The following is a 25397-nucleotide window of genomic DNA, read 5'->3' as shown; positions in this document are numbered from 1 at the left end:
CACCTTTTACACAAAATGTAATATTTTGAAACTATTAACACTGTTTCAGAGCTTGCTTTTTTTACTTAATGTAACTTGGCAGTCTTTCTGTATTTAGTGCCCAGGTATTTTTCCTTTTTTCCTACTGTTGCATAATATTCCCTTGTTTGGAAATATATATGATAATTTATTTAGCCAATTCCCTCTTAATAGAGACTTGAGTTGTTTCTAATATTTTGCTATTATAAACAATGCAGCAGTGAATCATCTTGTACCGAGGTCATTTTGCATGTGTGCAATTATATATGTAGGATGAATTCCAAGAAGCAGAATTGCTAGGTCAAAGGGAATATGCATTTGTAATTTTTGTAAGTATTGCCAAATTGTCCTTCATAGGGATTGTGCCAGTTACACAGCTACCAGCAATATGTGAGAATGCATGTTTCCTCACAGCTTCACCACAGAATTTATCAAATATTTGGATTTTTGCCAATCTAATAGGTGAAAAGTTAATCTGTCATTTTAATTTGCATTTCCCTTATGAGTGAGTTTGAGCTTTTCATTTGCTGAAGAACCTTGGCGGTTTTGTGAACTTCTCAGATATATTGGATTCTTGATCAATTTCTTTATTTTCTAGGAGTTCTTTATGTGTTAAGGGAGATTAGTACAGTTTCTTGTGTATCTTTTGACTTTGTGGATTTTGATTAAAATTGGACCAAGTTTGTAGATCAATTTGGGAGAGTTGATATCGTTACCATTTTGAACATGATGTAGCTCTCCATTTATTTAAATGATATAAAATGTTCTTCATGAAATTTTGTAATTTCTACAGAAAAGTCTTATATGTCTTTTTTGTTAGATTGAATCACACATAGTTAATGTTTTGATTCTCTTCTCAGTATCTTTTACATCAGTGTCTTTCTGTGTGTTGCTATGTTTAGAAATGACATTTAGTTCTTCTGTGTTAATTTCAACAACCATAATAAACTCTTATTAATCATATTTTTGTACCTTTTCTGGTAGTCTGTGGTGTTAATCACTTGTAAATAATGGTAGTTGTATTATTTTCTTTCCAATCCTTGTACTTTTATTTCATTTTTTTCCTTACTCAGCTGGCTAAGACCTTTAATACCATCCTGAAAAGAGGTAGTCTTGTCTTGTTCCTGATATTAAAGGAAATATCTTCATTATTTCACCATTAAGAATGATATTTTTGTTTGGTAGATGGTTTATGTTGGATTAAGAAATGTCCTTGTTATTCCTAATCTGCTAATATTTTTATTTATTTTTATTTTTAAATTTTATTTTATTTTATTTTTGCTTTTTAGGGTCTCACCCCTGGCATAATGGAGGTTCCCAGGCTAGGGGTCAAATCAGGAGTTGTAGCCGTTGACCTATGCCACAGCCAGAGCAATGCCAGATCTGATCACTGTCTGTGACGTACGCCACAGCAATACCAGATCCTTAACCCATGGATCGAGGCCTTGGATTGAACCTGCAACCTCATAGTTACTCGTTGGATTTGTTTCCACTGAGCCACTATGGGAACTCCTGCTAATATATATATATATTTTTTTTTTTTTGACTTTTTGCTATTTCTTGGGCCGCTCCCACGGCATATGGAAGTTCCCAGGCTAGGGGTCCAATCGGAGCCGTAGCCACCAGCCTATGCCAGAGCTACAGAAATGCAGAATCTGAGCCGCGGCTGCAACCTACACCACAGCTCACGGCAACGCCGGATCCTTAACCCACTGAGCATAGGCAGGGACCGAACCTGCAACCTCATGGTTCCTAGTCGGATTCGTTAACCACTGTGCCACGACAGGAACTCCAACTCCTGCTAATATTTTTAAGTCATGAATGAATGTTGAATATATTGAATGTTTTTACTGTATTTATGCAAACTACCATATTATTTTTCTCCTTTAATGTCTTAATCGGATTAATTATATTCATTATTTTCTTCGTGTAGCCAGTTTTGCAGTTGATAAGATAAATTCAACTTTGGTCATCAAGTATCCTTGTTTTTATTTATTTTATTTTATTTTAAAATTCTTTGTTTGTTTTTGTCTTTTTAGGGCTGCAGCTGCGGCATGTGGAAGTCCCAGGTCAAATCTGAGCTGTAGCTGCTGGCCTGTGCCACAGCCATAGCAACATGGGATCTGAGCCCCATCTGCAACCTGCACCACAGCTCATGGCAACGCTGGATCCTTAACCCACTGAGCGGAGCCAGGGATTGAACCTGAGTCCTCATGGATACTAGTTGGGTTCGTTAACTGCCGAGCCATGCGGGGAACTCTGTATCCTCGTTTTTATATACTACTGGATTGTTTGCTAATTTTTAAGGGCTTTTGCATCCTTGTTTGCAGTGGCCTGTAATGTTACTATCATACTCTCAGGTATTGATATCTAGGTTTGGTAGCTTCTTAATGTGATTTAGGAATTGTTTTTTTGTACTGTTGAATAGTATGGGTAATAAGAGCACTATCTACATTTTGAATGTTTGGTAGAACTTGTTAATAAAACTAATTGTCACAGGTTGGGTTTCTCTGGGCAACAGACTCTGAAATGGAGATGAGCATGCAGCCAATTTGTCAGAGAGTGCTTTCTAAATCATCATCTGCTGGGAGAAGAGAAGGGAGCAGGATTGGGTAGAAGGAGATGTTGGGCAGTAGTACTTACACCGTGGAGCATTCTGAAGCTAAGATGGCCCTTCGGAGGTGTCCCGGGTGGGGGCAAGGGGGCCAGGCCTTAATATTTCTGCATTCACCATGCCAGTCTTCCCCTACCCTTCGTGCTGCTTATGTTTACTTGATCCATGTAAGTAAATACAAATTTACTGGGATGGCTCCTCCATCCCTCTGGTGGGTTTCTGGGTTTTTGGAAAACTTAAATAAGGAAAGTTCATAGAATAAACCGCAGTCCCCATTGCTGCAGCTAGTCTTGAGGCCAGAACTGATACTCCTCTCCCTCTTCCAGTATTCGTTCCTGTCCCTTCAGTCTCAGTTAGTGTCTTCTCTAGTCTAGGTGGCTTTTAGGGTATGATGGCCCAGACCCTTATCCCTGAGTTACTGGCTACTTTTCTTTTTTTTTTTTTTTTTAAATTAAATTTTATTTTCCCACTGTACAGCAAGGGGGTCAGGTTATCCTTACATGTATAAATTACAATTACAGTTTTTCCCCCACCATTTCTTCTGTTGCAACATGAGTATCTAGACATAGTTCTCAATGCTATTCAGCGGGATCTCCTTGTAAATCTATTCTACGTTGTGACTGATAAGCCCAAGCTCCCGATCCCTCCCACTCCCTCCCCCTCCCATCAGGCAACCACAAGTCTCTTCTCCAAGTCCATGATTGATTTTCTTTTCTGAGGAGATGTTCATTTGTGCTGGATATTAGATTCCAGTTATAAGTGATGTCATATGGTATTTGTCTTTGTCTTTCTGGCTCATTTCACTCAGTATGAGATTCTCTAGTTCCATCCATGTTGCTGCAAATGGCATGATGTCATCCTTTTTTATGGCTGAGTAGTATTCCATCGTGTATATATACCACATCTTCCGAATCCAATCCTCTGTCGATGGACATTTGGATTGTTTCCATGTCCTGGCTATTGTGAATAGTGCTGCAATGAACATGCGGGTGCATGTGTCTCTTTTAAGTAGAGCTTTGTCCGGATAGATGCCCAAGAGTGGGATTGCAGGGTCATATGGAAGTTCTATGTATAGATTTCTAAGGTATCTCCAAACTGTTCTCCATAGTGGCTGTACCAGTTTACATTCCCACCAACAGTGCAGGAGGGTTCCCTTTTCTCCACAGCCCCTCCAGCACTTGTTATTTGTGGATTTATTAATGATGGCCATTCTGACTGGTGTGAGGTGGTATCTCATGGTAGTTTTGATTTGCATTTCTCTTATAATCAGCGATGTTGAGCATTTTTTCATGTGTTTGTTGGCCATCTGTATATCTTCCTTGGAGAAATGTCTATTCAGGTCTTTTGCCCATTTTTCCATTGATTGATTGGTTTTTTTGCTGTTGAGTTGTATAAGTTGCTTGTATATTCTAGAGATTAAGCCCTTGTCAGTTGCATCATTTGAAACTATTTTCTCCCATTCTGTAAGTTGTCTTTTTGTTTTCTTTTTGGTTTCCTTTGCTGTGCAAAAGCTTTTCAGTTTGATGAGGTCCCATGGGTTTATTTTTGCTCTAGTTTCTATTGCTTTGGGAGACTGACCTGAGAAAATATTCATGATGTTGATGTCAGAGAGTGTTTTGCCTATGTTTTCTTCTAGGAGTTTGATGGTGTCCTGTCGTATATTTAAGTCTTTCAGCCATTTGGAGTTTATTTTTGTGCATGGTGTGAGGGTGTGTTCTAGTTTCATTGCTTTGCATACAGCTCCTTTGTCCAAGGCAAAGCCCTCCGGAATTTCCGCCTGCGTTTTGTTTGTTTTAAATTCCTTTTTCTCTTCTGGGTGCTGATACTTCTCTCCATCTTCATGTTCTTGGTGTTTTGTTGTGTTTTTTGTTTTTTGTTTGTTTGCTTAACAACTTTGTGTCACTACCTCGGTTTGCCCTCACGTCCCTTACACACAAGCAAAATATTCCTTCAGCGGAGCGAAGAGGTGGCGGATGACCGGCACGCTCCACGACCGGCCCAGCAGTCTCTGCCTCGCCAAGCGGCTCATGTTGGAGACGTCGGTATAGTGGACGGGGAAGCCGAACACCCTTTCCATCTCAGTGCACCACAGGATGTCCTCTTTCTCGTTCATGAAGACGGGGAAATGCTGGTCTTTGCCCTGCTTTATGGAGTTCGACCTCGTAGTAATGGTCCTCACTTTGCTGAACTTGGCTATTCTGCCGTGCTCCAGACACTCCTGCAGCTCCAGCTTATCATTCACAGTGGATGCCAACGGCCTGTTCATACCAGGAAGGTTTCCCCAGAAGTAGCGGGCCCTGTGTGCAGCGGACACTTCTTTGGCGTCGATCATCACAGGGTTGGACTCGAGAAATCGCGAGATGTCCCTCTTGTCACTAACGCCCATGGCCACCACATTCTCAAAGAGCCAGAAGAAGGGGCGATCATCTCCCTCCTTGGGCCGCGCATCATGCAGGAGGCGGTAGAACTCAAAGAAGAGCCGGCCCGTGCCCTCGTAGAGTCCCTTGCGGGCGGGGTTGACGATGGAGAGGTCATTGCAGGGACTGCCCCCAATCACCAGATCGAATGGGCCCCACTCCTGGATATGCTTCTGCGTGACGCTGCGGACGTCCCCGACGTACATGATCTTGCCCTGGTGCCGCACCATGCCCACGGTGATGGAGTCCTCGCACACCTCGGAGGCGATGTAGCGATCCACCTGGATGCCCAAGTCCTTCAGCACCAGAAGCCCTGTAGCGATTCCATCAAATAGAGACAGCACCCGGATGGGCTTCCTCTTCTCGGCTGGGACAGGTGGGTAGACCTTCGGAGGGTCAAATTCCTGGTCGTGGTTATTGGCGAAGAACATCTGGAGCCGAGAGGGCCAGTCGTCCCGCCTCCGGAGCAGCCCGTAGGTGCCCTTGTGCCCGCACATGTAGCAGTTCCAGGGGTCTTCCTTAATGGCTGCCTGCGCGGCCCCCGGCCCCACCAAGAGATCCACGCACTCCACGCAAAAGCACCTGCAGCAATTGTTGTTCCCGCACATGAGCACCTCGCGGCCCCCGCAGCAGATGGTGCAGTAGGACTGGTAGCCGTCATCGTCGTACTGATACGCGCACTCCAGGAAGCAGTTCTTGCAGTTTTGGCACATTCCTCCGATGAAGAGAGGGTGTTCCAGGGTGACGTTGAGGCTTCCACAGGAGATGCAAATGTCCTCGATGTTCCGGCACTTCTGCCGCACCTCATACACCAGCCGCTCTCTTGTGCGTTCATCAATTATCTCCTTGACCTTGGGCTTCTCAGTTGTGCTCTTTCGGGGCTTTTTGGCTGGTGGGGGTGGTGCATAGGCAGCTGCCTCGGGTTCAACCCACATGTCTGTGTAAACTTCTTTGTAAGGGTTCTTCTCCTCTTCTGGTGGCTCCAGACCCTTGGGGCCAGAGGGCTGGAACCCTCCCAGGGCCCATTCGATCATCTGCTTGTTCTGCACCTCCACAGCCTTGGCAGTGTCGCTCTCGTCGTTGTCATGGCACACCGGGAAGAGCTTCCCCGCACGGCTGCTGGCCACCTGCAGGACTTCATAGATGGCTTTGCGGTACATGGGCTGCTTGTTGTAGGTGGCCTGGTGGAAGGCGCTGCAGAAGGAGCTCAGCGGCATCAGCTTCTCCACACACACCACCGAGAACTTGCCGTCTCCGAACCACATGACCCAACGGGTGCCTTCCGCTGCTCGGCTCCGGCCGGTCATCCACCAAGACACAATGCGGCCTGGCCACCAGGAGAAGCCCCGCAGTTTCCCCCACACCAGCTCCCCAATGCCAAAGCCCCGGCCGTCCTCATACTCCGGTTCATCATCGGCTGATTTGGTGGCATTCTTGTCCCCGGCATCGGCCCCCACGGGCTCAGGTGTGGTAGCCACGGTGGGGGAGGCGGGGTCTGTGGGCTGCTGCACGGCGGGCGGACTGGCCTCCTCCACCTTCTGAGACTCGGTGGACCCCTGGTTTTCTTCCATGGCGTTCATGACTGCGATCACCTTGGCTTTCTTCTCAGCCTCCCTTTTCCAGCGTGCCAGCCACTCGTCCCGCTTGCGCTTGCTGATGTAGTAGGGGTCCCCCGCCTGGAAGGTGAGCCGCGGCATGGGCCGCTGGCGGAGGCTGGACTCCCAGCCCAAGCCACCCCGCAGCCGGCCCCGGGAGCCCTCCATTTTCATGGATTCGATGTTGGTCTCCTTCTGTTCTTTGCCCTCCTCCGCAGGGGCTCCCCGGCCATCCTTGGGGGTGCAGCAGCCATTCTCCACGGCTCTGGAGGCTTCGGACGGGGTCTCGGCCGCGCCCTCTCCCTCCGCTGGGGCCCCGCCCTTCTGCCCCCCGGCGGGGCTCCCCTCCTCCGGCTGAGGCTCACTCCGCTTCTCCAAGTCCCCGTTGGGTAACAGCTCTGAGGGGCCTGAGTCCTGGGCCATGGACGGGGACTTGGAGGTCACCGCGGGGTCTTTCGGCGTGTCGCTGCTTTCCACCGGGGGGTGCTTGCGCTTCCTGCCAGGCCGCCCCACCTTCCGCGTAGTTGTGCTGGGCTCCTGCTACTGGCTACTTTTCAAAGGCTTTGGCTGCTTCATTGGTCTGTTTACCACCAAAACTGGGCAAAAGTAACAAAATATGCCCACATGGATTTACTGGCCAGACCTATTCCTTCTTGCCGCCATTGGGTAACAGCAGCCCTGCCGTCTCCTGACGAGAGTCAATTCCTCCTTTCAGGGTGGTGATTTTTCTTCTTGCCTGATATCCCTTGACATGAGGAGCCTGACCAGCAAACATAGTTTAACCTTTAGTGGGACTTTTGCTGTGTGTCTCCTGTGTCCCTTGGTAGAAGTGTTTTGCATATGCGAGCCAGGTTCTCTAAATCCACAGAGCCGCAACTTCTAGGGATAGAAAGCATAAATTCCCAAGTGGGTCCCTGGAAGTAATGGTTAATGGAGCCACTCTTGCTTCCTCTTCTTGGTTCCTAAAACCGTGTGTCTTACCTACCGAGGACGTAATACCATATAATGATTGTTGATATTTTGTATATGTATTGTGTCCTAGAGATGGCATCCTAGCCTCACAGGGTGTCACCTCTGAGCTAGTGCCTTATTTGTACCTTGTTCTATCACTGTTAGACTGAAAGCTTTTGAGTAGTACGGTGTGTGATATAACCAAACAATCCTATGGTTATATGCTAATACCACATATCCTTTGCTATAAAGTGGGTTTCTCAGTCTGGTCCCATGTTATGTGGGCTGCCATTTTGGTGGATTAAACACTCTCCTGGCTGAAGCCTTCCTGGCAGGAAAGGTAAATCCATACCTGAACATGTGTGACCTCTGCCAAAGCCACCTCAGAGTAGAAGAAGTCTAGTACATTCAACTTGCAGCAAATAACTGTTTGGTCTCCTTAAAGGGTGATGGTCTACTGGGACCTCAGTATTGTTCTCTGTTGCTGTCGGGTTGGATATTTGACCATGACGGTAACAATATCAGCCTTGGTGAATGGGAGATCATGCTTTTGGGTCCACATATAGCCCCAGTCTTTGTTGTCATGGCTACTCTGCTCATGTGTGTATTGTGCCAGCACTGGGGAGGCCAGTAACAAAGACTAGCTGAAGATAGAAGTCTGTTTTGCAATTCCCCGGGACAGTGATTCACTAGGACTCACAGGAGTCAGCATATAAATTGTGCTCATGTTTTTAAAGTGTACAAAGCATGATCAACAAAGGGAAAAGCATAGTGGGCAAAGCCTAGTGGTAACCAGGTACACACTTCTAAGAGTCCTCTTCCAGTGGCATCACACTGGGCATGCTTACTCCCCTAGCAACAAGGTGTGTCAACGTGGGTAAAATTATCTGCTGTGGAGGCTTATTAGAAACTCAGTGCCCAGGGTTTCTGTTGGAGGCTCTTCACCTGTACACCCTCTGCCTAGCGTGTACCAAATTCCAGAGTCCTGGAAGGAAGGCAGATGTTCAGCATAAACCACATCGTTTGCGCAGTTTAGATGCACTGAGCTACTCTTTATCAGTTAGGGTAATAAGAACTCTCCTAAGGCCCATGTTCCCAGGAGTCTACGGATTTTAACTTCCTGACACATCTCCTTCCACACAAAGGAGACGAGCAAATGCTTTGTCCAAACTCTAGCTATTGGGGAGTTCCCTTGTGGTACAGTGGATTGAGGATCTGGCATTGTCACTGCAGTGGCTTGGGTTACTGCTGTGGTGTGGGTTCAGTTCCTAGTCTAGGAAGTTCCACATTCTGTGGGTGTGGCCAAAACAAACAAAGTCTGGCTACTGGGAAGACTTTGTATCACTGTTATCTTTCGAAGCCACACCTGAGTGGGGCTGTATTGTAGCCATGGTCCATTTTCAGCTTCAACAGTGTCCAGCATTTTTGAACTGTTGGCATTCCTCTTTCTCAGTACATGATTGCTTGACTAAATGACCTTAGGTCTTTTTCCAGAAGATCATTACAATGTTTACTTGCTCTGGTGGTATAGGTCCTTCTTCTTTTAGCTTTATCTCGTAATCTCATATTTTTTTTTTTGGTATATTTGCCTGTAGATATTTCTCATTTCTCATATTACTTTTCTGAATTATTTATGAGTGTTCCTGAATTTCCAAACCCAGAAGGTTTTTCTAACTTTTCTTTTTGATGATTGATTTGAACTTGTTTTGTGGTTGGAGATGGTCTGCTGATACCAGTTACTTGAGATCTGTTGAGCATGATTTTATGCCCACTAATGTAAGTCACTTTTTTTTGTTTTGTTTTGTTTTTGTTTTTGTTTTGCTGTACTTGCAGCTCATGGACGTTCCCAGGCTAGGGGTCTAATCAGAGCTATAGCTGCTGGCCTACGCCACAGCCACAGCAACACCAGATCTGAGCTGCATCTGTGACCTACACCACAGCTCACAGCAACACCAGATCCTCAACCCTCAACCCAGGGATCAAACCTCAACCTCGTGGTTCCCAGTGGGATTCGTTTCTGCTGTGCCACGATGGGAACTCCACTTTTTTTTTTTAACAGCTGCGCATGAGGCATATGGAAGTTCCCCGGCTAGGGGTCAAATTGGATCTGCAGCTGCCAGCCTATGCCACAACCACAGCAACACGAGATCTGAGCTGCATCTGCTACCTGCGCTGCAGCTGTAGCAACGCTGGATCCTTAAGCCTCTGAGCAAGGACAGGCATTGAACCCACATCCTCATGGATACTAGTTGGGTTGTTAACCCACTGAGCCACAATGGGAACTCCTGTAAGTCACTTTTTGTAAATATTACCTGTGACCCTGGAAAAGATGCTGGAACAACTGCTGCCATTGGTTGCAGAATTCTAAAAATATCCATTAGGTCAAGCCTGTTGTGTTAAAATCTCTATCTTTGTTTTTGTTTGCCTGGTCTGTCAATTAGGCAAAGATACATTAGTGTCTTCCCCTATGTGAATAGATTGCTTACTTTCTCTTGTAGTTTTTATAAATATTCCTTTATATATTTTGAGGTTATGTTTTTAGGTTCATACAAGAATTGTTATTTTTTCCTATTGACTTAAACCATTTGTCATTTGTGATTCTGTCTCTAGTGAACTCTTCCCACTGCTTTTTTTGTATGGGTATACCAGTTCCATTTGGTTAGTATTTGCCTAGTATATATGCAGCTTCATTATTTTTTGAGACATAGATCCCTCCTGCCCCTGTTTTTCCTCTTTGGGTTTCATTGGGCTTCCTGAGTCTAGAGTAGTGTCTTTCATTAGTTCTGGAAAACTCTCAGCTACTTTCTTTTCAGATATCGCTTCTGTACCTTTTATTTTTCTTTGTTCTTTGAAATTCTGGATAAACTTGTTAAAATATTCTAGTTTATCCTCAGGGAGTTCCTGTCGTGGCGCAGTGGTTAATGAATCCGACTAGGAACCATGAGATTGCGGGTTCGATCCCTGGCCTTGCTCAGTGGGTTAACAATCTGGTGTTGCTGTGAGCTGTGGTGTAGGTTGCAGACGTGGCTCGGATCTCGAGTTGCTGTGGCTCTGGCATAGGCTGGCAACTACAGCTCTGTTTAGACCCCTAGCCTGGGAACCTCCCATATGCCGGGGGAGCGGCCCTAGAAAAGGCAAAAAGACCAAAAAAAAAAAAAAAAAAATCTAGTTTATCCTCAATATCTCTCAACCTTCTTTATATTTTCTATGTCTGTGTCTTGTTGTGTTACATTCTAGGTAATTTCTTCAATTCTGTCTTCCAATTCATGTATTTTCTCTTCAGCTATGGAACCCATACATTTGCAATTTTTTTCATTTGTAGAAGTCCCTTTTTGATCTTTTAAAGATCTGTTTGGGTAATATTAAAACCTTTTTATTATGAAACAGTAGTAATTTTCTTAGTAATAATAGTTCATTGAACGTCCTTGTACCTACTACCCATATCCATTAATTGGTAACATTTTTCTGTATTTGCTTTATTTGTGTTTTATTTAGCCATTTCAGAATTGCCATTCACACTTAAATACTTCAGCTTGCATCTCCTGAGGATCAAGACACCCTCTTCCTCAGCCACAATATCAGATCACATCTTGGATGATATTTTATAGTCTCTTGTTCCCACCCATTCTTTTATTACTTTAAACTTTTTCTTTAAACATTTATTTCCTGTATTCTGTTTCTGATCATTCTGGTCTTTTATGTAATGCTTTCTATGTTTTATGATTTGGGGCTGTACCAACTCATTTCTTGCAGCTTTTTCTGTTGGAATTATTTGAGTCATATAGGTTCCTCCTGAGAGGTTTGTTTGCTTCTGCCTGGTACCAAGGAACACTGCTAGCCCAGAACAACTTTAAATTCTTGGTTTGAGTCTTTCTGATCTATCAGGTAATGTGAATTTGGTATGAAAATTTTATATGAATATGAAGTGTTGGGTTGTGATTATAAAACCTCAGGACAAATGAAAAACATTTTTTTGGACAGGCATTTTTTTGTTATCAGGTGGGGATCCTTAATTCTTTTTTTTTCTTTTTTTATTATAGTTTGATTTACAATGTTCTATCAATTTCTGCTGTATGGCAAAGTGATTCAGCCATATATGACTGAATATATATATATATGTACATATTCTTTTTCTCACATTATCCTCCATCATGTTCCATCATGAGAGGCTAGATATAGTTCCCTGTGTTGTACAGCAGGATCTCCTTGCTTATCCACTCCAAATGCAATAGTTTTCACCGCTGACCCCAAACTCCCAGTCCATTCCACTCCTGCCCCCCTCCCCTTTGGCAAGTACAAGTCCGTTCTCCATGTCCATGAGTTTGGTTTTTTCCTGTAGGTGGGTTCATATTTGTCATATATTAGCCTTAAATCTGATTAACTCCCACATGTAGGTCTTTTTGGTTTCAGCTTTATTAAAGATCGTGGATGGAGTATCCTGAATATCTAGCTGGCTGAGAAAGCAGACACTTAGTATCACCTTGTTTGGCAAATAGCATCATTAACGCAAAATCTGTGTTCTGTTTCTCTTTCTGTGTTTCCCTTTTCTTTTTTTTTTTTTTTTTTTTAAACATTTTTTTTTTTTTAAAGGATTCTTTATTTTTGGTTTTTTGTTTTTTTTTTTTGTCTTTTGTCTTTTTTGTTGTTGTTATTGTTGCTATTTCTTGGGCCGCTCCCGCGGCATATGGAGGTTCCCAGGCTAGGGGTTGAATCGGAGCTGTAGTCACCGGCCTACGCCAGAGCCACAGCAACGCGGGATCCGAGCCGCGTCTGCAACCTACACCACAGCTCACGGCAACGCCGGATCGTTAACCCACTGAGCAAGGGCAGGGACCGAACCCGCAACCTCATGGTTCCTAGTCGGATTCGTTAACCACTGCGCCACGATGGGAACTCCTGTGTTTCCCTTTTCACTTAATTTTTTGGGCGTTTGTGAATTCCTTAAACACTTGCCAACCTATTGGGTAAAATAAATGTCTTTATATTATATATATATTATATTAACAAAATCTTTAGTTTGTTTTGGCTGTGCCTGCAGTGTGTATAAGTTCCTGGGCCAGGGATCAAACCCACACCACAGCAGTGACCCAAGCTGCTGCAGTGACAACACCAGATACTTAACTCACTGTGCCATGAAAGAACTCTTTTACTTGTTTTCTTTTTTTTCTTTCTTTTTTTTTTTTGAGGTATTATTTATTTTATTTATTTATTTTTCCCACTGTGTGGCATGGGGACCAAGTTACACATACATGTATACATACTTTTTCCTCCCGTTGTTGTGTTGCGGTGAAAGTATCTAGACATAGTTATCAATGCTACACAGTAGGATCTCATTGTAAATCCATTCCAAGAGCAATAGTTTGCATCCTTTAACCCCAAGCTCCTGATCCCTCCTACTCCCTCCCTCTCCCCCTGGGCAGCCAAAAATCTATTCTCCAAGTCCATGATTTTCTTTTCTGTGGAAAGGTTCATTTGTGCTATATATTATATTCCAGTTATAAGTGATATTATATGGTACTTGTCTTTCTCTTTCTGACTCATTTCACTCAGTATGAGAGTCTCTAGTTCCATCCATGTTGCTGCAGATGGCATTATGTTGTTCTTTTTTATGGCTGAGTAGTATTCCATTGTGTATATATACCCCATCTTCTTAATCCAGTCACCTGTCATTGGATATTTGGGTTGTTTCCATGTCTTGGCTATTGTGAATAGTGCTGCAATGAACATGCGGGTGCATGTGTCTTTTTAAAGGAAAGTTTTGTCTGGATATGTGCCCAAGAGTGGGACTGCTAGGTCATATGGTAGTTCTATGCATAGATTTCTAAGGTACCTCCATACTGTTCTCCATAGTGGCTGTACCAGCTTACATTCCCACCAACAGTGCAGGAGGATTCCCTTTTCTCCACAGAAAGGAGGGGCCCAGCACTTGTTATTTGTGGACTTATTAATGATGGCCTTTCTGACTGGTGTGAGGTAGTATCTCATGGTAGTTTTGATTTGCATTTCTGTAACAATCAGGGATGATGAGCATTTTTTCCTGTGCTTGTTGGCCGTCTGTATATCTCCCTTGGAGAACCTGAGTCTTTTGCCCATACTTGTTTTATTTATTTTTTTAATTTCTTAATTTTTTTTTTGCTTTTTAGAGCCACACCCATGGCATATGGAAGTTCCCAGACTAGGGGTCACATCGGAGCCTCAGCCACAGCAATGCAGGATCTGAGTCATGTTTGTGACCTACACCACAGGTCATCACTATGCTGGATCCCTGACCCACTGAGCAAGGCCAGGGTTCTAACTCTCATCCTCATGTATGCTAGTGGGATTCATTTTTGCTGAGCCATGATGGGAACTCCCTAGCTGTTTTCTTTTAGATGGCTGGTCAGTGTACATACTTTGTCATGTTGCTGAAATAGAAGTCCTTCAATAAAAATTTTTTTTTTCCTTTTAGAGCTCCAACTTTGGCATATGGAAATTCCTGGGCTAGAGGTCCAATTGGAGCTGCAACTGCCAGCCCACACCACAGCAATTCCATATCCAAGCTCCATCTGTGATCCATGCTGCAGCTTATGGCAGTGCCGGATCCTTAACCCACTAAGTGAGACCAAGGATCGAACCTGAGTCTTCATGGATATTAGTCGGGCTCTTAACTCTACAAGTCACGATGGGAACTCCAGTAAAAATTTTTTAATGTGTTGTCTTAAATGCTATGGAAAAAGTACATATTATAGAAAGAGAAAGAGACAACTTATACATAAATATATCATGGCTCTTGATTTCATGAAAATGTTGATTCAAAACATAATACAAGGCTCCCCCTTCCCAAAGCTTTTAAAATATATTGGTTTTGGGAGTTCCCATCGTGGCTAAGCCGTAATGAACCTGACTAGTACCCATGAGAATGCGGGTTCAATCCCTGGCTCATTCAGTTGATTAAGGACCCCTTGTTGCTGTGGCTGTGGTATAGGCTGACAGCTATAGCTTCCATTTGACTCTTAGCCTGGGAACTTCCATATGCTGTGGGTGCGGCCCAAAAAAGACCAAAAAAAGAAAAGAAAAAAAGAAAAAATTGGTTTTGGGGGAATTATAGTAGATAAATACTGTGATCTTTTTAGTCAGTCAGACCTGTGTTTCCATCTGATTTCTCTCACTAGCTGTGTGACCTTTGACAATTTCTTTAACTTCTTAGCAGTTTGTTTGTAAGGTGGGGTGAGAGCAGTTTTGAAGATCAAAAGAGATAATATGTGTAGAGGGCTCAATCTAGTGCCTAATTAAATGTTAGCTTTTAAAATTTTTTTTTCTTTTTTTGGTCTTTTTTAGGGCCACACTGGCGGCATATGGAGGTTCCTAGGGTAGGGGTCGAATCGGAGCTGTAGCTGCCGGCCTACACCAGAGCCACAGCAACATGGGAGCCAAGCTGTGTCTGCGACCTACGCCGCAGCTCATGGCAACTCCGGATCCTTGACCCACTGAGCGAGGCCAGGGGTTGAACCAGAAACCTCATGGTTCCTAGTCAGATTCATTAACCACTGAGCCACGATGGGAACTCTGCTTTTTAAAATTTTTGTTGTTCTCTTTCTGTAAGTGTTTGTGGTGCAATACAGAGTGTTAAATGTGAAACATCTCCAGTTGCACATGTAATGGTGTAACATGGAATATGGGCATATGGGAGACAAACCCATGAAGGGAAGAACAAGAAAGCCACCGCAAGGTTAGAAGTGAGGAGGAAAGTAGTAAGCTTGACAGGTGACCAAAGCCAAAGCCAGGGGACTCCCTCCACTTTCCAAGAGCAGGATTTCATAAGGATATTTTCCACTCTTGGCATTTTTTTCCCCCAATATTCTGTCCAGTTAGTTATCCATCCCTACACCTTTGGGTCAAAGGGAACTCTCACTTCCTGTGGCCCATCGGAGCTCCCTAGAATGCTTTAGAAGAAGGAGGCTTGTTCTCTTCTACAAGGATCTCAAGGGTAGTTAGGAATATTCATTTCCGATAGGTCAACAGGTAACCGTTTGGTATCCCCAGGGTTCTGGAAGTACCTTATTAGAAAAGAGATACAGTTGCGTTCTTTTGAATAGAAAAATTTATAATCAACAGGGATACAGAAATATATGTACCATGCAGCATCAGCATATATTAGATAGATAAAGGCTTTAGACGTTTTTCTTCCTCCCCATGGTATGACTCAATCTAAGTCTTATATAACTTTTTCATTAGACTCCACTCTGGAGCATCAGAAATAAGAGGGAATTGTGTAGCCCACCTCGGTCTAATCTTTTGCTCTGTATTTTTGCATGCCCAAAGTCAAGAAAAGTGTGTCTTATTCATTCATTGTCTTTATATATTTCTCTTGGTACTAGTATTGTCACTTTGGCTTTTTAGTAAAGGAAATTGGCTTATTTGAAACATTTATCTTAATCCTCTATGGAAATATCAGTTTACAGGAAGGTTAAGGCAGCTCGTTTTGGCTCCTCTCAGAGTCTCTGCTGCAATTGTCGGAAAGGAAACCCCAGGGAAACCCCTGAGCACAGGCTTTAGAAGACCAGTGGCTGTGCAGAAGACAACACTCCAGATGCTTTATCAGGTGCTATCTAGAGAGCAGAAATAATGGTTTGAAGGCAAAAATGCTGATGTCTCCACTTTCCAAACTTAGCACAAACATCTTCTTTATCTTTGGTGGATTTTGGTACCATAGAGGCAGCTCCAAGACACCTTACATGCAAGTGTGATTGCTTTTAGAATTCTGGCTTTGAAAACATGGCATTTGGGGCTTTTCTTGAATTCCCTTTTAAAGGGAATGGATTCATAGCATCCACTGTGAGTGCCGTTTACCTTTGTGTGATGACTTGTTCACTGTTTACATCAAAGGATTCAGGAAGTAAGAGAGGTATACATAAATAGATAAATGAACAAACAAATAAAAAGCTTCGCTGTCTTTGTCACATAGCAAAAAGGCTGGACTGTAACATAATGGGAACACAGTATCCATATGATTACAATTTTAGGATTTTTCCTGGAAACTTTGAAGCATGTATGATTTTTTTCTGTTTTAAAGGACGCTCTGACATGGGAGAAGTACCCTGCAATGCCATGGTTGCCCTGGGCCCTTTGACTACATCACCATCCTAGTCACTGTAGGTGCTGGTGTGAAATGCTCTCTCTACTGGCGCTTGCTTGCCCAGTGGCATGACCATTCTTTGGATGGCCCAGAAAATCATTTGTAAATTATTTGCTTCTTGCCCTCATACAGTGTTTCTTTTGGTTTTTTTTTTGTTTGTTTGTTTGTTTGTTTTTTGAACCATCCTACCCATTTTAAAATGTGCAGTTCAGTGGTATTAAGTACATTCATAATGTTATATAAGCATCACTACCATGTATCTCTATAATGCTTTTTTCTCATCTTGTAAAACGGAAACTTTATGCCCATTGAACAATACCTCCCATTCCCCCTCCCCCCAGTCCCTTACAACCACCATTCTACTTTCTGTCTCTATGGATTGACTCCTCTAAGCATCTCATGTAAGTGGAATCATACAGTATTTTTTTTTTATTTTATTGACGTATAGTTGACTTACAATGTTGTTTTAGTTTCAGGTATGCAGCAAAGTGAATCAGTTATACATATACATATATCCATTCTTTTTCAGATTCTTTTCCCATACAGATTATTTCAGAGTATAGAGTAGATTTTCCTGTGCTGTACAGTAGGTCTTTGTTACTTAACCTGTCTTGTAGATAGTAGTGTGTATATGCTAATCCCAACCTTCTAATTTATCCTGCCCCCCATTTGGTAACTATAAATTGATTTCAAAAATCTTTGGGTCTGTTTCTGTTTTGTAAGTTCTTTTGTATAATGTTTTATTAGATTCCACATATAAGTCGTCTCATATGATATTTATCTTTCTTTGACTTACTTAACTTTTTATGATAATCTCTGAGTCCATCCATGTTGCTGCAAAAGGCATTATTCTTTTTTTATGGCTAATATTCCATATATGTACCACATCTTTATCCATTCTTCTGTTGATGAACATTTGGATTGCTTCTCTATCTTGGCTGTTGTAAATAGTGCTACAGTGAACATTGGGGTGCATGTAATCTTTTTGAATTATGGTTTTCTCCAGATATATGCCCAAGAGTAGGATTGCTGGATCATACATACTGTAGTTCTTTAGATATTCAAGTTTTGTCTGGTTTTGGAGGTGGTGGCCTCATAGAATAAGCTTGGGAGTGTTCCTTCCTCTGCAATTTTTTGGAAGAGTTTCAGAAGGGTAGGTTGTTACTTTTCTCTAAATAATCTGATAGAAGTTGTATGTGAAACATCTGCTCCTGGACTTTTGTTTTTTGGTAGTTTTTTAATTTATTTTATTTTTTTTATTTACTTTGCTTTTTAGGGCCGCACCTGCAGCATATAGAAAGAAGTTCCCAGGCTAAGGGTCCAATCGGAGCTACAGTTGCGCACCTACACCACAGCCGCAGCAACGTTAGATCCAAGCTGCGTCTGCGACCTACACCACAGCTCACGGCAACGCTGGATCCTTAACCCACTGAGTGAGGCCAGTGATCAAACCTGCAACCTCATGGTTCCTAGTCGGATTTGTTTCCACTGCACCATGACGGGAACTCCTGTTTTTGGTAGTTTTTAAAATCACAGTTTCAATATCAGGACTTGTGATTGATCTGTTCATATTTTCTATTTCTTCCTGGTTCAGTCTTGGAAGGTTGTACCTTTGTAAGAATTTGTCCATTTCATCTAGGTTTTCCGTTTTATCAGCATGTAGTTGCTTGCAGTAGTCTCTTAGGATCCTTTGTATTTATGTGGTGTCAGTTGTAATTTCACCTTTTTCATTTCTGGTTTTACTGATTTGAGCCCTCTTCCATTTTTTCTTCATGGGTCTGGCTAAAGGTTTATCAACTTAGTTTATCTTTTCAAAGAACCGACTTTTAATTTCATTGATCTTTTCTGTTGTTTTCTTCGTCTCTATCTCATTTGTTTCTGCTCCAATCTTTATGATTTCTTTCCTTCTATTAACTTGGGGTTTTGTTTGTTCTTTCTCTACTTTCTTTAGGTGTAAGGTTAGGTTGTTTATTTGGGATTTTTCTTGCTTCCTGAAGTAGTCTTGTATTGCTATAAACTTCCCCATTAGAACTGCTTTTGCTGTGTCCCATAGGTTTTGGATTGTTGTGTCTTTGTTGCCTTTTGTCTCTAGGTACTTTTTGATTTCCTCTTTGATTTCTTCATTGGTTGTGTAGTAGCCAATTGTTTAGCCTCCACATATTTGTGTTTTTTGCAGCTTCTTTCTTGTGGTTTATTTCTAGTCTCATAGTGTTGTGGTTGGAAAAAATGCTTCATATGATTTCTGTTTTCTTAAATTTCCTGAGGCTTGATTTGTGGCTTAAGATGTGATCTCTCCTGGAGAATGTTCCATGTGCACTTGAGAAAAATGTATTTTGCTTTCAGATGGACTGTTTTATAAATATCTGGTCTAATGTGTCATTTAAGGCCTGTGTTTGTGTATTGATTTTCTTTTTAGATGATCTGTCTATTGCTGTAATTGGGGTATAAAAGTATACCCCACTATTACTGTGTTACTGTCAATTTCTCCTTTTACGACTCTTAGCAATTGCCTTATATATTGTAGTACTCCTATGTTGGGTGCCTATATATTTACAATTGTTTTATCTTCTTGGATTGATCCCTCAATCATTAGGTAGTGTCCTTCTTTGTATCTTGTAACATTTTTTATTTTAAAGTCAATTTTGTCTGAGTCTGGGTACCCCAGCTTTCTTTTGATTTCCATTCACGTGGAATACCTTCTTCCATCCCCTTACTTTCAGTGCCTGTGGGTCCTGATAACTGAAGTGGGTCTCTTATAGACAGCATATATATGGATCTTGTTTTCGTATTCATTAAAGCAGCGTGTGTCTTTTGGTTGGAACATTTAATCCACGTATATTCAAGGTAATTATCTATATATATGTACTTACTGCAGTTTTCTTAGTTATTTTGTATTTATTGTTGTTGGACTTTTTTCTTCTTTTGTTCTCTTCTCTTCTGATTTGATGACTATCTTTAGTGTTGTATTTGGATTGCTTTTTCTTTTTTATGTGTGTGTCTTGTAGTTTTTTGGTTTGTAGTTCCCATGAGGTTTTGATATAGCAGTCTATATATACAAAATTGGTTTAAGTTGCTGGTCTTTTCATTTTAAATGCATTTTCATTATTCTACATTTGTATTCTCCTCTTCTCACAATTGCTGGTTTTGATATCATATTTGTCTTTGCATTATTTCCTACTTTTATTTTATGTTTGCCTTTACTGGTAAGCTTTCCCATTTGTAATTTTCGTATTTCTGGTTGTGGCCTACGCACATTCCCTTAGCATTTGTTGTAAAGCTGGTTTGGCTTTTTCTTGTCTGTAAAGCTTTTGATTTCTCCATCAAATTACTAATTTGTTTTGGGATATTACATAAACTTTTGTTGTGGATGTCAAAGATATGGGCTACTAATTGGCCTGTAGTAACTGTTTAATACATATTAGCTGCTATATTGTTGGAATCATGAGCCTGTCTTAAAAAAACACCTTTTATATCTTGGTCGTCTTCCTACATTGATAGGAATATAATTCTTTCCATTTTTGAGAATTTGCTTTTTTTTTTTTTTCTAGTTCATACTAATTATCTCAGTCACTGTAATATTAGGTAAAACCATATGGAATTGCAATTTTTGTGGGTCAGAAATGTTTGAATATCAGCAGTTTCATGTGATCTAACTTAATGTAATAAAAACTATTTGAGTGCCTAATATATGCCAGAGTGCCTACTATGCTATTTTATTCATTCTTCTCAGACTCTCTATAAAGTATATATTATTTCCCCCATTTGGGGATGGGGAAATGTCAGGCTTAGAGAGGTGAACAGATTTGCCTGAATTTACACAACTTGTAAGTAGTTAAGCCAGAATTCAAACCCGGTCTGTTGAATGCAGGGTTCATTCATTTTCTTTCCAATTTCTACCACATGAACAGTCTCAGAGAACCCCTCCCCTATCTCTGTGCCCAATAAAGATGAAAGTTAGAGAAACGGCACCATTTCTATTTAGATGCCAATGATTTGGGTTTTTCTCAATGCAGTAAGCATAACGTTCCGTGTTCATGTACATATTCTGCTTTTATCCTTCTTTTGCACGTTTGAAACACAGCATCTGCAGTGTTGGCTCTCTCTTCAACCCATTTCTCATTGCCATCATCACCACACCATTTATCGAACATCTGTTCTGTGCAGGGAGTGTGCTATATGCTTTATCTCCAGTGTCTCGGTGTCCTTATAATTACAGAGAGTAGGGTTAAAATCCCTTATAGGATGGTAGAAACCTGAGGCTAAATGGTATTATACGATTTAGTTGAGAGCACAAGCCTGTCTGCTTCAGGGTCCAGGTCTTTTCTGCAATACTCCACTTCCTCCTCTCATCCTTAAGAGAGCTTTTCGTAGAAAGGAAATGAGGATAGCCTTTTCTTTTTTTCTTTTCTTTTTTTTTTTTTTTCGTCTTTTTGCCATATCTTGGGCCACTCCCATGGCATACGGAGGGTCCCAGGCTCAGGGTCAAATTGGAGCTGTAGCCACCGGCCTATACCAGAGCCATAGCAACGTGGGATCCGAGCCGTGTCTGCAGCTATACCACAGCTCACGGCAACACTGGATCCTTAACCCACTGAGCAAGGCCGGGGATCGAACCTGCAACCTCATGGTTCCTAGTCAGATTCATTAACCATTGAGCCACAACGGAAACTCCAAGGATAGCCTTTTCTATAGAATCATCTGTAACATACTTTGGTGTGTTACCCCTACTGAATTTGTTCCTCTTTCCTTTCTTTTCCCCACTTCTTTTCCCTTTAGCCTTTTCCTTTCCCTCTCCCCCTTTCTTTTCCTTCCTCCTTCTTTCCCTCCCTCTCTTCCCTTCCTTCCTCCTTTTCCCTTTCTTTCTTTCCCCTTCCTTCATCCCTTCCTCCCTAATAAAGTTTAAATATCAAGATTAAGAAACTACTTAATATATTTCCTGAAGGAAATTGGATTCTTTAGATATCCCCATTTGATTTTTTTTTTTCCTGGCACTAAAAATTATCTACAGTTTTAATTTTCTTTCACAGAAATTATCATCTTTTAAAATATGCTGCTAAAACAAGTTAGATTGAATTTCTATTAGTTTAAAAAAGAGTGACCTCAGACTTTGAATGGAGTATTTTAAATAGTAGGGTTTGTAAGTAATTGCTTAATATCTGAGTTCAAGATGACATAACATGTTGGTATTCTAAGGAAGACTTGTTTGACCTAGTATACTGCTTATTCCTAAACTAGGTAACTATAGCCAACTTTCTTATTCACTCCATGAATTGTGTTGGTGAAACTGCTTCTCTTTGCAGCTGCAGTTTGCACTTGATTCTTTTGTCGTTCTATTGTTTCCTTTAGGGTGAGGGAGAATAATTAAGGAGAACATCTTTTCTGAGCAGCTGGAATCAAATTCCAGCTGACTGTAGCACCTGTGAAGATGGCACCTTTGCCTCTGGGTGGCAGGATGGGATGCCAGCCGTGGAGCCTGTGACAGTGGGCTCCAAAGTGCAGAGACGTGGCCATGCCGCACCACTCGTGCCCTTCTGTGAGCTTCAGATGGCAGTAACACCAGTGAATGCAAAGTGTCTGTTTTAGACTAATTAGAGGGATGATTTGTGAAATGGTGGCTATTTATTTAATTAATCACCAGCACAAAGCCATAAACTCCATATTTTAAAAATCCCTGTTAGTTTGCCATGTGGTTAATAGATTGGGGCACATTAAAAAGTGACATGGTGATGTATTAAAAATGTTCCACCTAAGGTTCCTTCAGGAAGGAACAGAGCTGTCTGCTTTCAGATGCTGAAGTGTAACCTGCCAGGATTTGACCTGTCTGAGGTTTTAATATCTGTAAAGGCATTTATCTTTTGAATAGCATCTTCATTAGGACATCTCCTTTTGGGATATTTCAAAATATATGTTTGTAGAATAATTTTTTGAATTATAAGTCAAGTTAATATTGTTGCAGTTTCTCTTTAACAATGAGAAACTGTATTTTCCAATTAAATTATACTGTGTTTACTAAGCATAGCAGTATCTCTTATAATATAGGTTATTGTTTTCTATTTTGGGGTGGGAGAGTCATTTAACTTACTAACAAACGCAAAACATTTTTGTTGCTGCTGTCAAAATTGCATTTTGTTCTGCTCTTGTATTTTTTTTTTTTAATCAAATGGGCACAGAGATAATTGCTCTATTTTCTCAGTCTCAGGTCAGGTGAATTGTCATTTTTTGGTAGTAAGAATAAAGATAGAATTGACTCATTCGAGAGATGACACTAGCATTACAAATGAGAAGAATTGGTGTAGATTGTAACAAATGATAGTGGTCTTTATACATATACAAGCTTCTAGTTGATTTTCAGTATACAGAAACGTGTACGTGCAAGACATATTGCATTTTAATAGTATTTGATGTTACCTTTGGTATGGCTATGATTCACTCTTTTTATTTAAAAAAATTATTCTGAATGATCAGTGTTTCTGCTAAACAAATTTTTAAGAAAATGTATTGCTCAGGTGGATGCTTGTAAGGAGATGGTCCAGCCCTTAGGATTGTGTTTCTCTGCTGTGTTGTATAATTACCTGCTCTGTTAGAAGGGGAGCAGGAATAAAACATGAGTATGTTAATGCAGCCTGGAGCTGATGTGGTGGTGATGATTACAATGCAGATAAAGCATTTCTCATAACTGCTGTTGCTTACTGGAGCCTTTGAAACATCTGGACCTTTAATTGAAAAATAGTGTGGTGCTGTGCAAGGCAGACATGCTAAGTGAAGTCACTAATTTAGAATACAAAAATATAATTGATAAAGTGTTTTATTTACATTGTATTTAAATATTCATACTTTGTTATGCTTTGTATAACAGGGAATTACTGGGTTAAATTTTCATGAACACAGACAGTTTAAATGAGATAAATTAAGTGAAAATGTTAATGGAATTTTACATTGGAACCGGAAAACAGTTTGCTCCAGGAGGGTGTGTACGTTTGCAGCTAGCTATTGGGGCCTTTTAGGGAAGCAAATAGGTTAGGTCTTATTCTTGGGGTTTTGCATTTTAGAAGTAACCATCAATTGGTAACATCACTGAATTTAATTCTTGTTGCTGCTATCATATCTTGTTATTTAGGTAAAAAAAAACCTAAAACGTTTCTTGGCATAATGGTAAATGGCTCTAATGGCAGCATTATCGCCCAATAAACCGAAGCCTTCCCCACCTCTCGAGGGCAGGTTATCTGAGCCTGCCCAGGAGAATAGAAGAGCTGGTGAAGGGCGTGCAATTAACCTTTGTCCTGCATTCGCAGCAGGGGAACTGACCTAGCAGCCTTCCGAGGAAATCCAATTTAATTTAAAATGAATTTGAAAAGACAAATTAGCCATATCTATTTTAATAAGATAAAATCCCGATTCTCCCTGTGTCTGGTTTAGTTAGGACCTCAGAGGAGATTGGACTGACTGAGACTCGGGCAGGCGAGTAGGAGGGGAATAATGCCAGGGGGGCTGAGGAGAAACCCCGGAGACCCTGGTGCCTTGTGACTTGTCAGCTCCTGCAAGTGAGCAGGTCTCAAGCTGCCTGTTCCCGTAGAGAATTGCAACCTGAGATGGGCCTTTGTCTCTTCAGACCTTTTTCTTGTGCTGTGTTGCTGTCATATGCCGCTTGCCTGTCTCTCCAAGGACCACATTGTTATTTTCTTCTTTTGTCATTATCAAAGCACATTTGGGTACTCCCACCTGGGTAGCCACATTTGGTAACAGATACAGTTCACAGTTACTGCTGAGGCTCATAACCCAAGAGTAAGGGTTCCCTGGGGCCCATGAGTTGGGACTTGACCACTGCTTTGGGGGAACTGAAGCAAAGGGTTCTGCTTTCTCTTCAGGGAGCTGGTGTTCCCTTGTGTTTTTCTCTCTGAAACATAGGGAGTGAGGATTTATCGAACCCCTTCCGTGTACCCAACAGCAAGGAATTATGAAACAAGTTCTGCTGTCTGCCTAGACACAGGGGTACCCCTGGAAGTGGGTACCCTGGTGTCCCTCTCCAGTGCCAGCAGTCCCTGCAGAGCTGCAAGTGCCTGTGACGGGCGAGGCTGCAGAAGAGGAGTAATCCCTCCCTGCAGGTCTCAGCCAGAGGCATGTTTCCGACTCAGACTGGGACCCTCCAGGTCTGGAACAGTGGCTGCAACATGAGCTAACAACTTTTGTGACCTTTCCTAGATATTCAGGCATAGCTGAGGGTGCTTCACGACCGGGATTCACCAGTGGGTGGGGATTTAGAACTGAACAGACCTGGATTAGAATCTTGATTCCCACTCCGACCCCACCCCCATCTCTGTACTCCCAGTTGAGGGATTTGGGGCAGCCTGCATAGTGAACCTCTCCTTCAGCTGTAAAAGGGAATGAGCAATTCTCATAACACTGTTGGGCGTATTAAATGAGATAATTCATGAGAAGTACTTGGATCCTGGTGGGTGCCCAATAAATGGCAGCCAGAAATTGTGACCTGCCAGTTGCAGAGAGAGAGCTGAGTGCGGGCACTCAGGGCTGTGCACAGAGGACTGTGCTCTCTGGGCCCTGTCTCACCTCCACCAAAGCTGTCCGCTCTGCAGCTGGCCAGCCTTACTTTGTATTGCTAGACTTACCACCTAATAAGAGTAGAATGCCAGGCAGTAGAGAGCTTTTAAGCTCTGAGTAACTGACAGTTT

The 25397-nt window shown here is 42.0% G+C and overlaps 2 protein-coding genes and 1 long non-coding RNA gene across 31 annotated transcripts in view; 1 reads left to right on the top strand and 2 right to left on the bottom strand.

The window, feature by feature from the left end:
* MAPKAP1 (MAPK associated protein 1) overlaps positions 1 to 25397 on the top strand; it is a 254194-nt gene that overhangs the window by 82435 nt on the left and 146362 nt on the right. The window lies entirely within an intron of this gene.
* LOC146407272 (uncharacterized) lies at positions 1333 to 10759 on the bottom strand. The gene is made up of 2 exons (XR_014827784.1): positions 7189 to 10759; positions 1333 to 3050 (listed from the first exon to the last, which is right to left on the bottom strand). It is a non-coding gene; the product is annotated as an uncharacterized LOC146407272 (long non-coding RNA).
* LOC146407273 (DNA (cytosine-5)-methyltransferase 3A) lies at positions 4415 to 6996 on the bottom strand. Its single transcript, XM_084995914.1, has one exon. It carries the CDS (start codon positions 6816 to 6818, stop codon positions 4560 to 4562), a length of 2259 nt encoding a protein of 752 aa, XP_084852040.1. The 5' UTR covers positions 6819 to 6996; the 3' UTR covers positions 4415 to 4559.

This window comes from Sus scrofa, chromosome 1, assembly GCF_054392235.1.
Source record: "Sus scrofa isolate SSC_HxYL_T2T_F1_AM1 chromosome 1, Sscrofa_HxYL_maternal_Yorkshire_Landrace_v2.0, whole genome shotgun sequence".
NCBI classification, from domain to species: domain Eukaryota; kingdom Metazoa; phylum Chordata; class Mammalia; order Artiodactyla; family Suidae; genus Sus; species Sus scrofa.
The sequence above is the reverse complement of the archived record's forward strand: the minus strand, read 5'-3'. Positions and strand labels throughout refer to the sequence as shown.